General features: G+C 41.9%; 1 protein-coding gene across 1 annotated transcript in view; it reads right to left on the bottom strand.

The window, feature by feature from the left end:
• Positions 1-10,484: 10,484 nt before the first annotated feature.
• The window catches only part of LOC106610514 (interferon-induced very large GTPase 1), a 31,418-nt gene continuing 26,471 nt past the window's right edge, over positions 10,485-15,431 (bottom strand). Inside the window, exon 7 of the mRNA XM_082973947.1 lies at positions 10,485-15,333. Within this exon, the coding sequence (XP_082830073.1) occupies positions 10,727-15,333 (4,607 nt within the window). The 3' untranslated portion in view covers positions 10,485-10,726. The remainder of the gene's footprint in view (positions 15,334-15,431) is intronic.

The following is a 15,431-nucleotide window of genomic DNA, read 5'->3' as shown; positions in this document are numbered from 1 at the left end:
ATTTCTAAATTGTAAAAAGGTGACCTGTACTATCACCTCATATGAAACATTTGATCTGAAATCCAAAATTCTGGAGTTTAGAGTCAAATTGTACATTTTAGCTTCACTGTCCGAATACATATGGTGTTGAGTGTACAGTATATCCTCAATACATATGGTGTTGAGTGTACAATATATCCTCAATACATATGGTGTTGAGTGTACAGTATATCCTCAATACATATGGTGTTGAGTGTACAGTATATTCTCAATTCATTCTAGGAGATTAGTTGAAGTAAACATACCATCCAGAGCATGGCTTCCACCTCACTTTCTGCTCCTGACCCTTTATTATGCAACAAATACAAATGTCTGTTTTATTTTAAAGCTGCACTATGCAGAAATCGCTCCGCAATGTCATGGTAGCTAATATCAGCTGTTTGAAGCTGTTGTACAAAAAGACTCTAACAAAACTTAGGAAAGGGAAGTATAGAAATCACGGACACTGTAGAACAGATCTACCGCTTCTTAGACTTGCTTTCAAGTAGAATGATGATCTGTGACTAACATTTCTATGTGAATTTGGTCGGGCCACCCAAAAAGTTACATATTGCCACTTTAACTACAAGGTCTATGCACTGCAAGTTAACTACAATTGGTGTTGCACTAGGATTAGCTTGTAAATACAGTCACAGGAATTTCAATGTTCTGCAGATTTACCTCCTTTGAAGTTCTATTGGCAAGAATCTGGAGAATAGGGAAAATCGTTTGCCCCGGATGCACTGGACACTTTGAAACAATAAATGCATGTATTTATTTAATCACCACCCACCAGAACAATAGTTCTACCTGGAACAAAAAAGGTTTCTACCTTGAACCAAAAAGGGTTCTCCTTTGGGGACAGCTGAAGAACCCTTTTGGAACCCTTTTTTCTAAGAGTGTACAGTATGCCTGCCTCCTGAAAAGTAGGGGACCATCAATCGCTGGAATTGTTTTATTAATTTATTAAAAACATAATTGAAGTTATAGACATCATTAACATTTATGAATAAACAATATACGTTAGATACTAATTTACCTTTTTCCATGTGGTCATATTTCCTCTTCCTTGGTCGAGGTTGGATGGGGTTGACTGTCATGCTCAGTGGGTTGGAGGGTTTTTTGAGGGTGACAGGGTGACAGGACGTTCTCCCCGTCTTCTTTGGTTTGGTTTGGGTGTAGCTGGTCTCCTGGGCGGTGGGGGTTATCGGGGGTTCAACCTGGTTGGGGATGAGGGTGTAGCTGGTCTCCTGGGCGGTGGGGGTTATTGGGGGTTTAACCTGGTTGAGGATGGGGGTGTAGCTGGTCTCCTGGGCGGTGGGGGATATTGGGGGTTCAACCTGGTTGGGGATGAGGGTGTAGCTGGTCTCCTGGGCGGTGGGGGTTATTGGGGGTTTAACCTGGTTGAGGATGGGGGTGTAGCTGGTCTCCTGGGCGGTGGGGGATATTGGGGGTTTAACCTGGTTGGGGATCCGGGTGAAGCTGGTCTCCTGGGGGGCAACTGTATCAGACAGTTCTTGGGCAGCAAGAACGACACAATACGGAGTGCCTGGACACAGCCCTTAGCCGTGGTATATTGGCCATATATCACAAACCCCAGAGGTGCCTTATTGCTATTATAAACTGGTTACCAACGTAATTAGAGCAGTAAAAATAAACGTTTTGTCATACCTGTGGTATACGGTCTGATATACCAAGGCTTTCAGACAATCAGCATTCAGGGCTGGAACCACCCAGTTTATAAATAAACTTCTACACAGGATATGTGAAAAGAATGTGTTGAAATGTTGCTTGCCTGAACTAACTCCTCTACTTTAATAATAACAATAATTATACATGAAACATACATAGCTTTACAATTGTAGAAACTAACAATCTAACTAAACAACACCAGACTAAAGAAAAGGAAGAAAAACATTAAACAAAATACTTTGGCGCAAAACATGCGTCCTTTGTCCTGATCTTGTCCACATTCTGATTGTGCCCACATTTTTAGAAATGCGTCCACACGTGGACTTATCTGTCCACTGTGTCCGCTTTGTGAACAGATTTACTGGTCCCGCATTGTATGCTAATTCTTTGACAGATATTCATTCTTTCAAAATAATACTTATTTATTTATTTATTTTAAGACACACATATATTCCAGGACATATAATGCATGTTAGAACCAGATATAAACAGGGTTAAATAGAGGTAAGAAGGGCTCAAGGAAAGGATGTGATGTGTGAGAGAGCGAGCAGGTGTTGCGTGTATGTGTGAGTGTGTGTGCGAGTGTGTGAAACAGAAGAGGTGTGTGTGAGAATGGGGGAGGTAAGGGTAGGTCATGGTGAAGAGGTGGGTTTTTAGGTGGGACTGAAAGATGATGATGAACTCAGAGTCACAGATGGCTGGGGGGAGGGAATTCCAAAGCCTATGAGCAACCCTGGAGAAGGCGCTGTCACTGAAACTCTGGAGCTTGGACCTGAGGATGACAAGGTGGCCAACTGTGGTTGAGGGGGGAGCATGAGGGCTGGTACTGTAGGAGAGAAGAAGGTGTGGCGGATGAATCAGAATTAGTTGGGTAACATAGATAATTAAGATGTTTTATTTGTATAATATGCTTATGTGAGATACTTGTCATTAGGATGGCGTGCCCTTTGGACTCTGGTGTTGACAGTTGTACTTTTCCCTTAGCTGGAGCTCAGTCACTTGGGGCCCAGAGAGGGGAGAGGTCAGACTTGTCTTTTACATGTCTCTGTTGCTATGCAGAATATCAGACAGGGAGGCGGACAGAATTAAACATTGTTTACATATGTGTGTGTGTCTCATTGAGGATGGGCCTCTATGAGATAGCACTGACAGAGGAGATTTATGATGTATTTTGATAAGAACGCCTAAAGAGCATTCCAGATAACATGAGCTAATGGTTCTGTTCTATACCTTACCAGGGAGAGACGGTTCCAGTTGGAGTAGGAGGACCAGACACTGATCTATACAATGAACACTGTTGATACAGCAGTTGCTGTCTGCTATGTTTTATAGATATCTTTCATACAAAACTTAACCTTTGAACTGTTCCTAAGATCTGTGGTTCGTCATGTACGTTGAGAGGGGTGGATCTTGGGTATAAAAAGATCTTTGTACTTTTGTGTAGTCACTTTTTCAATGGTTCATTAGAGATAGTGCATTATTGAAGGTCAAAGTGCTTTTGCAAAAGTATCTTAATTATTAAAGATGTAGTTTACGTATAACTCTGACTGGTGTGTTTGTAACTCTCCTCATTTGGTAATGCAGAAATTAGCCACCACAAAGGTCAGAGAGGTGAGGGGTAGCAAGGTGGGGGAGAGCTTTTTAGGTCAGGAGGATCTTGTAATTAATGCGGTGGGAGACAGGGAGCCAGTGGAGTTCACAGAGGATGGGGGTGATATGCTGCCAGGATGATTTAGTGTGTTAGAAGATGGGCTGCTGAGTTTTGAACCATTTGGAGCTTATAGAGGGAGTTTGTTAGTGCAACTCACTACTTTCATCTTCTCCCAAAGTCTATTTGGGAGAAGATGAAAACATGGATGAGAGTTTCGGCCGGCAGGACAGGAGAGGGAGGGGCTGACTTTGGCAAATTTGCGTAAGTGGAATAATTTCTTTTTTTACAGTCTGATGGATGTGGTGGTTGAGGGATAGGGTCTTAAGGTAGACAAACATACATATTTCTGTCCAAATACCTTTCACAATTACCTCATACAACCTTTGGATTGCTGCCATTGAGGTCTGTTTCATCATACCACTGTGAGGACACAGTGTAGTTGATGACAAAATATTATCCTTCTTCCTCTTGCTGAGGAGTAGCAGGGGGTACACTCCTACCTTGTGGAACCTATGTACCAGGGATCATTAATGACAAAATAACTTCCAGAAACAACAAATATCAGTCAAATAATGACATTTACATAGCCTTCCCTGTAGCTCAGTTGGTAGAGCATGGTGTTTGCAACACCAGGGTTGTGGGTTCGATTCCCACGGGGGGCCAGCACAGAAAAAAAAATGTATGAAATGTATGCATTCACTACTGTAAATCGCTCTGGATAAGAGCGTCTGCTAAATGACTAAAATGAAAATGAAATGAAAATAAATGAGACAACAACAATAAGACAACAACAAATAAGTGCATAGGGCCTATCATTTCCATAAGCTAGAAATGCAGAAATCTTTTATTTGCCCATTCATCTGTTGACTTCATTTTTGGGGCCTCTAACTTGACCTTTAGCTGGATTATTGCACCACAGAACATGCACTTCTTTGATGCTCCTCCTATTGATGTTTTACAACTAGGACACAGCTTACGGCTGGAGGCAGGAGCCATTCTGCATGAAAGGTGGATACGAAAGTGTCTTAAAAAAATCCAGCCAGAGGATAGATGGATAGATAGAGACTAAAGGAGTCAGCCGTAGGTCTAAGTGGTCTGAATAGAAGGGTGGTAGGTGTGAAGGGTCATTATTTGGAGCTGCAAAGTAAACAGAACACAACACGTTTAGAATTGTATTTCACCGCTGTATATGTAGGATACTTATTTTAATAAAAAATTTTAACTGAGCATTAAGATGCACTTCATTTGTAAGTGGATTACATCACAAAAACTACAGGTGATGTACAGAAATGTAAAGAATGTGAATGATGGATAATAAGATGACCATTGGATAGATACACATTCACTGTGGATGGGAGCATCGCTGTCTGGTGGTCCCAATTCATCCATTGTTTGGAATTGTTTTCTCCACAAGATGTAAAACTGTCTTTAGAAAGGCTTTGCAAAGACCAGTTGAACTAGCTCTATTAGACAGGGGTGTCAAACTCATTCCACAGAGGGCCGAGTGTCTGTGGGTTTTGGTTTTTCATTTCAATGAACACCTGGACACCTAACCAGGTGAGGGGAGTTCCTTAGTCATTTGTGACCTTCATTTATCAATCAAGGGTGGAGCAAAAACCTGCAGACACTTGGACCTCCCATGGTAGGAGTTTGACACATGTGGGTTTAAGTAATTAACCACTCAAACTAGTTTAATCAGGTGTGTAGATGTTGCCCAGAACAAAACCATGAAACTCCATAGACTGTAACCTAGCTAGCTAGCTGAAACTGTTGAGTAGGCCTATAGCTAAGATTTTCCTTTGAAAACCTTGACAGATCAGTGAAAATGCATAGTGGTTTGAGAAATGTCGTAAAAAGCTATAAATCAATCTCCATAACATTACACACTAGCGATTACAACCACATTGTTTAATTGCATACTTCATTTACCGGGAAAGAGAAAGATCGCGTGAGAGGATCTGGTACATTCCAAGTTGCCTTCTTTGTTGAGGTCATGATGCGCATGTGTGTTGTAGGTCAACATACACAGATTCCGCACAGAATAAGAATATACATTCAAACTGCCTGGAAAAGCGTTTATTAGATTCATTTAATTTGATATTCTTATATAAACCGAACAACGTGGAAAGTAACCTCCCCTGCAGCCGACTGTGTTGACGAGCTGGAATGCACTCTGCATTACATTGGGTTGAAGTTGCCTATGTACAGTACTGATCTTGGGTCAGTTTTCCGTTATTTTCTCGTACGACTTTGAGAGAAAGCAACATCACCCGCAAGGGTTTTAATCGGCCAACATATGTTTTCTGACTGCAATGAGCGCAACGACACCCACAAATATTGCAGGCTGGGCTAGATATAGAGGTCCTGGATGGCAGGAACCTTGGCCCCAGTGATGTACTGGGCCGTACGCACTACTTCTACGCTCTGTAGTGCCTTGCAGTCGGAGGCCGGGCAGTTACCATACCAGGCAGTGATGCAACCAGTCAGGATGCTCTTGATGGTGCAGCTGTAGAACCTTTTGAAGATCTGAGGACCTATGCCAAATATTTCCAGTCTCATGAGGGGGAATAGGTTTTGTCGTGCCCTCTTCACAACTGTCTTAGTGTGCTTGGACCATGTTAGTTTGTTGGTGATGTGGACACCAAGGAACTTGAAGCTCTCAACCTGCTCCACTGCAGCCCGGTCGTTGAGAATGGGGGCGTGCTCGGTCCTTTTTTCCTTTAGTCCACAATCATCCTATAATGATTTCACTGTCTGGACCGCTTAGCTTCAGGAAGATTTATTGAAGTAATGTTAAATCATGGTTTGGAGCATTTATATTAACCAGAGTGATCACTTCAGAAAATATTATACCGTTGACAATTATGTATTGTCCTCCGGGATAACTATCAACCTTATTAGGAAGGGCACTTTCTTTTTTTACCAGAATGCAAGCACGTCTTGAACTGGATGTAAAGGAACTGAAAAAGAGCTGAAATCCCCAAATCTCGCCTAACTTCTCATTTTCTTTTGTACATACATTTGTTTCCTTTAAAAAATATATACGGAAATCTGACTTGTTCTTCTTAAAGCTGCTACACATAGGATTATCTTTTGTATTAGAATTTCAGAGAATGTCCATAATATATCTGGCACTAACAGTGGAATTATAGTGTTTCACAGTATTACTTACCCGCCAGTATTGTGATTGGCTGTGATATTCGCCTATTGATTTCTCCCACGGGAGCGGCGTCTGTTGTCAAACTGGGAAAGCGCTTCTGACTTTGTGGCTGTGCTATCTAGTGGAAATCACTCTGTCATTTCCCTGTTGCTCAAATTCTACACTGTTCGCTCAATTTCAGTTTGTGAGAAAACAAGTGCTGTTTAACTTAACAGAAACAAAAGCTCAACTAGTGTTTATTCGCAGTGCTAAGCTAGTATTGTTACTGACATGTAACGTTGGCTAATGTTTCATCCCCTCTCGACTGAGATGAGTGAATAAACTACGCTAGTGAGTACCTACTGTACCACAGGCAGGTCAGCTCTAGCCTCTAGTTATATGTCAGATGGCTATTATTACCATCTAACAACAGTTGTTTGTATGGAAATGTTTTGTAGCCTTTGTTTTGTCACATTTCAGAAGTAATTTAACTTGGCAAGCTTTCGCCAGTTGATGCACTGTTAGAGAGAGAGAGCTGGCAAAAAGTTGGCTTACATTAGCTATTATTTGTGCCTTAATCAAACTAGACCTGAATCAAACGATTCAACCATCGGCCAAACGATTGAAAATTGATATTCTGACGATTTTTTCAGTGCAATGTGAGTTGTATTAGTCAGTATGTCAATGTAACGTTATTGATCTGTCAGTTTCCCTAGCTAATTCCCTACTTTTCACACGGACACACTCAGTAATAAACAGCTCTAACATTACAGGCTTCACTGTCATGGTTCACAGTAGAGGTCTGCGCAGGACCGATTTCTTCATCCAGCTTCATCCAGCACCCGCTGGCTTTCTGTCCAACTCCCACCTGCTAACGCAAGAACTGGTCCCTAACCCAACCTCAGTCCCGCAATATTATTGTAATGACCTGACTAGATCATAAAGGAACAATTGTCCAGACAGAGGAATGAGTTTACGAATTGACGGTTTATTAACCCAACTTTACACAGGCCACTGTTTGGCCGTAGCCCACGCCAAATAAATGAAAGATACCCCACAAACCAACCGTGACCTCTTGTGAAGGCCAGACGTAAGAGAGAGAACAATGGCTAAACCTGGTCTTAACTTCCAATGCTCCATTCCCCTGCCCAACCCCCCCTCCATGCCACTTCGCCAACCACCAGGATGACCGGCATCAGAACATTCCAGGCATTCCCGTGATTGGCAGATAGCAGGTTGATTGGCATGTCGGACCCCGCGAACACTGGTAAGTACAACACAACCCACTAATAGCCTAAACACACAGCTGTCTGTGCGGGTCGCCACACAATTTTAGGCGTATGTGACGCGGCTCACTTGCCAGCCATGGTCCCAGCAATTTTGTGCCCTATAGGCAATATCAAATGCACAAAATAACTTAATAGGTTAAATTACCAGAGATTCTGACATGCCCCTTACATTGTATTACTGGGCTATATCAGCCAATATGCTAGATGTAGTTTGAAGAGAGCAGAGTAGGAGAGACTTGCACTTTCTCTTGAGATTTTTTATAGGCTAACTTTTAGGAGTGAGAAGATTTTCAGACTGTGAAATATGGGTGATCAATATTTAGGCCTATTTCTAGGCCATGGGTCATATTAGATTGTGTAGAAATATGAGAAATGTGCATTAGATGCCCCCCAAAATAGGAGGACCCCCAGACCCCCTGCCAAGTTATGTCCCCCTCTGCAAATAGCACTACTGGGTAATTTAAAAAGTCATAATCAATCGATCAATAATAATAATACTCTTAGCAAAAATTGTTATTTTTAATTTACATTACGTAGAATCTATGAGAATAGAAAGGTTCAGAACTTTTGTGAAACATCACAGCACAGTTGAAAAATATGGCAAATAGAAATCAGAACGGGATGGTGTTCAGAGATAGATGGGAGGGGTTGAGTGGAGCTGAAGGATGGGACAAAAAACAAACAAAAGATAACTATTGTAAAATATACTGTGTCCGTAAAATGTATATAGTATGTATAAGCTGGAAGTAAAAGCCTAAATGTTGTTGTCCATTAGTTTACTCCATTTAGGGAAGGGATGTTAGGGTTAGGGGAAAATATATTTTTAAAAATATACACTACCGGTCAAAAGTTTTAGAACACCTACTCGTTCAATTTTTTTTTTAATGTTTACTATTTTCTACATTGTAGAATAATAATGAAGACATCATCACTATGAAATAACACATATGGAATCGTGTAGTAGATACAGAAGATATCCATATTTTGGTAAAAGACCAAGTCCATATTATAGCAAGAACAGCTCAAATAAGCAAAGAGAAACGACAGTCCATCATTACTTTAAAACATGAAGGTCAATCAATACGGAAAATGTCAAGAACTTTGAAAGTTTCTTGAAGTTCAGTCGCAAAAACCATCAAGTGCTATGATGAAACTTGCTCTCATGAGGACCGCCACGGGAATGGAAGACCCAGAGTTACCTCTGCTGCAGAGGATAAGTTCATTAGAGTTATCAGCCTCAGAAATTGCAGCCCAAATAAATGCAGACACATCTCAACATCAACTGTTCAAAGGAGACTGCGTGAATCAGGCCTTCATGGTCAAATTGCTGCAAAGAAACCACTACTAAAAGGACACCAATAAGAAGTCTTGCTTGGGCCAAGAAACACGAGCAATGGACATTAGACCGGTGGAAATTTGTCCTTTGGTCTGGAGTCCAAATTGGAGATTTTTGGTTCTAACCGCCTTGTCTTTGTGAGACGTGGTGTGGGTGAATGGTTGATCTCTGCATGTGTATTTCCCACCGAAAAGCATGGAGAAGGAGCTGTAATGGTGTGGGGGTGCTTTGCTGTCTGTGATTTATTTAGAATTCAAGGCACACTTAATCAGCATGGCTACCACAGCATTCTGCAGCTATACACCATCCCATCTGGATTGGGCTTAGTGGGACTATCAATTGATTTTCCAACAGGACAATGACCCAACACACCTCCAGGCTTTGTAAGGGCTATATGACCAATAAGGAGAGTGATGGAGTGCTGCATCAGATGAGGTGGCCTCCACAATCACCCAACCTCAACCAAATTGAGATGGTTTGGGATGAGTCGGACCTCAGAGTGAAGGAAAAGCAGCCAGCAAGTGCTCAGCATATATTTTTTAACATTTATTTAACTAGACAAGTCAGTTAAGAACAGATTCTTATTTACAATGACAGCCCAGGAACAGTGGGTTAACTGCCTTGTTCAGGGGCAGAACGCCAGATTTTTACCTTGTCAGCAAGGGGATTCGATCTAGCAACCTTTCGTTTACTGGCCCGACGCTTTAACCACTAGGCTACCTTCACCCCGCATATGTGGGAACTCCTTCAAGACTCTTAAGAAAAGCATTCCAGGTGAAGCTGGTTGAGAGAATGCCAAGAATGTGCAAAGCTGTCATCAAGGCAAAGGGTGGCTTTTTGAAGAATCTCAAATATAAAGTATATTTTGATTTGTTTAACACTTTTTTAGTTACTGCATGATTCCATACGTGTTATTTCATAGTTGTGATGTCTTCATATTATGTAGAAAATAGTAAAAAATAAAGAAAAACCCCTGAATGAGTAGATGTTCCAAAAACGTTTGACCGGTAGTGCATATATATCAAAACAAAAGAAAAAAAAGATGGGGATTGGAAATGATGCAGACAATAACATTGAAGGAAGCCAAAATCTATCTGCAATATTAAAGCTGATCTACACAGTGTGTGTGTGTTGTCGGTGTGTGTGTGTGTGTGTGTATTGTGTGTGTGTGTGTTGTCGGTGTGTGTGTGTGTTGTCGGTGTGTGTGTGTGTGTGTGTTGTCGGTGTGTGTGTGTTGTCGGTGTGTGTGTGTGTGTGTGTTGTCAGTGTGTGTGTGTGTGTTGTCGGTGTGTGTGTGTGTGTTGTCGGTGTGTGTGTGTGTGTGTTGTCGGTGTGTGTGTGTGTGTTGTCGGTGTTTGTGTGTGTGTGTTGTCGGTGTGTGTGTGTGTGTGTTGTCGGTGTGTGTGTGTGTGTTGTCGGTGTGTGTGTGTGTTGTCGGTGTGCTTATTGTTCTAGGTGAAGTTATTGTATAATGGAATGAAGATATTATATCATATACATACATACACACATACAAGGTGAGTTACGTCATGCCATGTCTGAAATCTTTGAATGAACAATTGTATTGTGGGTTGACAATAGGCTTGTTAAAATTCTCCACTTTATTTTATGTTGAATGACAATCTCAAGCTCTTCATTGCATCATCAGCTGTTAATGCCTTCCAGTCCTCTGGGATATGAGCGGGAACTGACCCTTTGTCTTGAGCTATTCTTGCATTGAATTTGGCCATCACATACTTCCAGTAGTCTGTAGCCTCAATGCTGGAATCTCCAGTTATGATCCAGTCAGGGTAATATGTCTGGTAGTCCTTGTAGGGGTGAGGTTTGTCTCCTGTCAGGGTGGTCTGGAATGTGTTGTCACTAATCACATCAGAGGAACATATGTCAGTCACTAACACTGTTGTCTCTGAACACTCCAAACCACTGACACCTTGTGGACGGTGAATGGAGGTAAAGTGTTTGTCATGCTCCTTTCCCCCTGCTTCACAGGGTGCTTTGCAGAAGGGACATACCTCCCCACAGCCAAACAGACTGGTGAACATCTTGTCCCGAGGCTTGAATGGCAGAGATCTGAGCCTCTCTCTGATATCAGTCCTCTGATCATACTCAGCTTCCAGTGACTTCTCCATTTCTCCCACAAACTCTGTTAAGTAGCCAGCAAACTGTTCTGTGTCTGCAGTGTTCATAATCAAGATCAAATCCAGAGCATCCTTTGTAAAGACAAGCTTCTCTACAAGGGCACTGCAGATGTTCTGAATGAAAGTCTTGATATCATTTGCAGGGCTAGACGTATTTCTGATGATAGAAATTGAGTTAGTGATTATCTTGACTATCTCTGAAAGATGTTTCTTCTCCAATTTCTGCAGACTACGGTCCTTTGAGAGTTGTTTGACAATCTGGTCAAACAGCCAGTCCTTCACAAACCTTTCATAATGGTTTATGTATTCTCTGTATTTCTCAAATTTCCCATCAGTCACGAGCTGTTTTAAAATGGAGAACTGGAAAGCTCCTCGGGTGCTGTAATCCTCTGACCCTTTACCTGTCTTCACTTCATCAACCACATCAGGACCAATCAATTTGGTCACATAGTCCTGTACAGCTGGCTGTAAACACAGCTTTGTGAACTCCTCTGCTTTCTTTTGGCACTGGTCTCGGTCCCGAAACAAATCTTTGAACTCTGTAAGGTACTTGTTCTTAGACTGTTCCAGACACTTCCTTGGATCATTGACGGCAAAGAAATGATCATGGTTCTTTTGAAATTCTCTGGCTGCTATGCCACAGATGTGTAGTTTGAGGGAAACCTCACATTCTTCACTGACTTTACATTTGTTGTTTTGTTGCAGTGCTTCATCAATCATTATAAGCAGCTCTTTGATGTAAGTATCATGGTAATCTGTTTTGCTTTCCACCTTCTGGGTTATAAACTCATGACACTGTGTTATGATGTCATCACACAACTCTTGTAGTTTCTTCCTGTGATGGTCGAGATCATAGTACTTAACTAAGCTCCTACGTTTCTTTACCAAAACCACTACAAAGGCTTTTTTCCCACAATCCACCAGACTGTTTCCAACCAACATCTTGTTGGCATGACTCCCCCTCGTTAACAGATTATCACGTAACATGAGGAAGGCATCTTGAACCACAACTATTTTTGGGAGTGTTTTGAAGTGTATCTCAGACAGAGTTTCCTTCCACATGTTTTCAAACTCTTCACTGAGTTCCTTATCTGATAGAACAGATTCTTTCTTTCTACAGTTCTGCAACAGAGCCAGGACCTTCTTTTCCATTGTACTTGCCTGAGAGCTCTTGATGTTGTTCAGTTCTGTCATTCCCTCTTTGATTTCAACAACTCCTTGCAGTTTGTTCTTCACAGTGTTTTCTGTCTCTCGTCTCAGTGTTTTAGCACTGGACACAAAGTCCTCTTTGTATTTTTCCACCAGATTGACATGGCCATCTTGCTTTTCAAAAAAATTTACTATATTGTCTTGGATTTTCTTCTCTCCCTCAGAAAGTTTCTCATACGCTTCTCTCATCAAGTCTTTTAGCACATCTTTTATGGACCTCTGGGGATTTTGATCTGTCATGCCAAAATTGGAAATGTTTGTTTCAGCACTCACCATCCATTTATACATCTCCTTCTGGAAAGCCCATTCCCAACCATTGTACACAGAGCATAATCTAGAGTATGCATCTGCAACCAAGCTGTTTCTGAAACTGAAGATGAAGTTCTCAAATTTCACTGCCTCCCACAAGCTTTGTGTCCACTGCAGGAAATGTGTCAAGTCATCATTTTTCGGGCATTTTATGAAGTCTTGCATCAAGCTCTTTTTGAGGTCGTACACCGCCTCACTGTAGCCAGCATTGACAGGAGCCATAGGGGGAGTCCCATGCCAGAGTCCTGGGATGTAGCAGCTACTTGTGTGTGGGTCATACTCCATCAAGTCAGTGAACTTGGTGATATTCTCCTTCTCCATTCTAGCTGCTGCTTGGGTCATTTCATTCAACTGTTCCAACAACGTCTTCCTGTCCCTCATGTTGTTGTCATGAGCAGACATGTCTGACACATTCTGGTGCACAAAATGACATACTGGCTTCTTCCCCACTTCCTTCATCCTGATAAAAGCATGGACCACGATCTGTAGAATGTCTTTCATTTCTGTGGAGTTCTCCATGGCCATGTTGATAATTGTGACATCACTTAGTCCAATCACCAGTGTTGCCAATTCATTGTCATGTTCATGGCTATCATCTACTTGCGCCAACTCTGGTGACTTCAACCCCTCTGTGTCAATGACCATGATGAAGTCACATTTCAGTTCCTTCTTGAGTTCTTTGTTGACGTTTATAAGTTGCATAAAGGCGCCTCTGGTGCATCTTCCACTGCTGACAGCAAACTGGACCCCAAACATGGTGTTGAGGAGAGTAGACTTCCCTGTGCTTTGGACCCCTACAACTGTCACAACCCTAATCTTGCTGTTGGATTTCACAAGAGTGTGAAGCTGAGTCAGTACAGCTGATATCCATTTCAGAGGGATATTTGATGCATCTCCATCCACAAGCTCAATGGGGAAACCATCCAACAGCATCTTAGCACACAATCCAGGGAGATGCTCCATCCGTTTCCTTTGAGGACTGTCTTCAGGGAGGGAGCAGGCAGACTCATATAACTGTCCCAACTCACGTATGAAGTGTTCAAGACCCAAGGAACAATCAGACATTTTCCTATCCAAATCTGCAATGTCTTTTTTCTCTGGATGATTTTGACAATGCTCTTTGTACCGTTCCCGTAAACCAGACAAGTTCTGCCGAGAGAGATTGTCCAGATTAATCTGCATCCATTTGAGGAAATAAGATCGCTCCACTTTTGAACTTGACATGCCAGTTATGAAGTTTGTCATTGCTTCTGTCATATCAAATCTTTGTTGCTTCTCTCTCAGCTCTTTCTCCATTCTCTTCAGAGAGCTCTTGTAGTGTTCAATGTCTTGACTCCCTGCTTTTCTCAGTCTACATCGCTCTTTCTCCAACTGGGATATCTCTTTCCAGACTTGCCCTTGTAAGGGTAGTTGCTTGTCTTTGAATTTCACTGTGTCTTTTATGTTGTTGGTGATTTCATCTGCCATCTTCTTGGCACTCTGACACTCATCGATGTCTTCATCAACCAGAATCCCATTCTGACGAGCTACGTCAGCCATGTTTTCAATTGTCAATCTGTTTGGAATCATTTCAATGATGTCACAGACAGATGACTGTAACATTTTTACCAATTCTGCATCATTTTTATTTCCCTTAACAATCACATTTTTTGGCTTGATACTGAATTCCGTGGTGAATTTTGTCAATGTGCTTTCTGTGAATGTTTTTCTCTGTGAGCTGACAACCAGAAATAACTCTGCCTTTGTGTCTTTGGTTTTCAACACCTTGATATCTGACTCGAAATCATCAGTGAAAATGTAAACTCCAGCTGATGTTTGACACAGAAAGGAGAACTGTGTTTCAAAGGACCTGATGTCTCCTCTGAGATTGGCCACCGCCACAGGCTTAGTGAACATGTCTATGTTTCGGTTCCCACATGGAAAGTACCAGCTGATTTCAACCACTCCATCTGAGATTGTACGAGGGACATTACCACATTCCATTTCATGATGAACAAATGTGTCAGGGTACTGTTGAGGGTTACTGAGCAACTTATTCAAAATCTGAGACTTGGACAAGCTACACTCTCCTAGCCTAACAAAGGACACCATAGGAATATCAGAATCCACAACTCTCTCCTCCATGAAGGACTTTGTGTCTACTTGTGAAGACGGTCTAAACTTCTTCACTATGTCTCTCAAGGCCCACAGCATCAGAGTGTTTTGTTCTGTGTCACAGTTTGGCAGCAGGAGAGGAACAGCAAACTGACACATGGACATTTTCTTGACCATCTCCTGCTGCAGGAAACCATCTGAGCACAGAAACAGGGCTGTGATAAGGTCTAGGGGGTTTACAATTATATGACCTTCTTCCTCTGGAAAGAAGCACTTCACATTCCTTGCAGACACGCTCATTCTCACCAGTTTCTTCAGAAAACACAAAGGTGAGGATTGAGGAGTTGGAGCATCTTTTAGCATTTGGTCATCAAGTGCCAGCATGGTTTTCACTGACAGTTTCTTCATACAATGGTCTGTCAGTCCCACTTTCTGAATGTATGATTTCAGGCTGAGCTCTGCAATAACAAATGGGGACAACATACTTTGGACAGCAATCAAGAAAATATGAGACTTTGTTAACATTAGCTTGTGGTGACCGTAGCAAGGTAATGAA

This window comes from Salmo salar, chromosome 04 (genome assembly GCF_965601325.2).
Source record: "Salmo salar chromosome 04, fSalSal1, whole genome shotgun sequence".
NCBI lineage: Eukaryota > Metazoa > Chordata > Actinopteri > Salmoniformes > Salmonidae > Salmo > Salmo salar.
The sequence above is the reverse complement of the archived record's forward strand: the minus strand, read 5'-3'. Positions and strand labels throughout refer to the sequence as shown.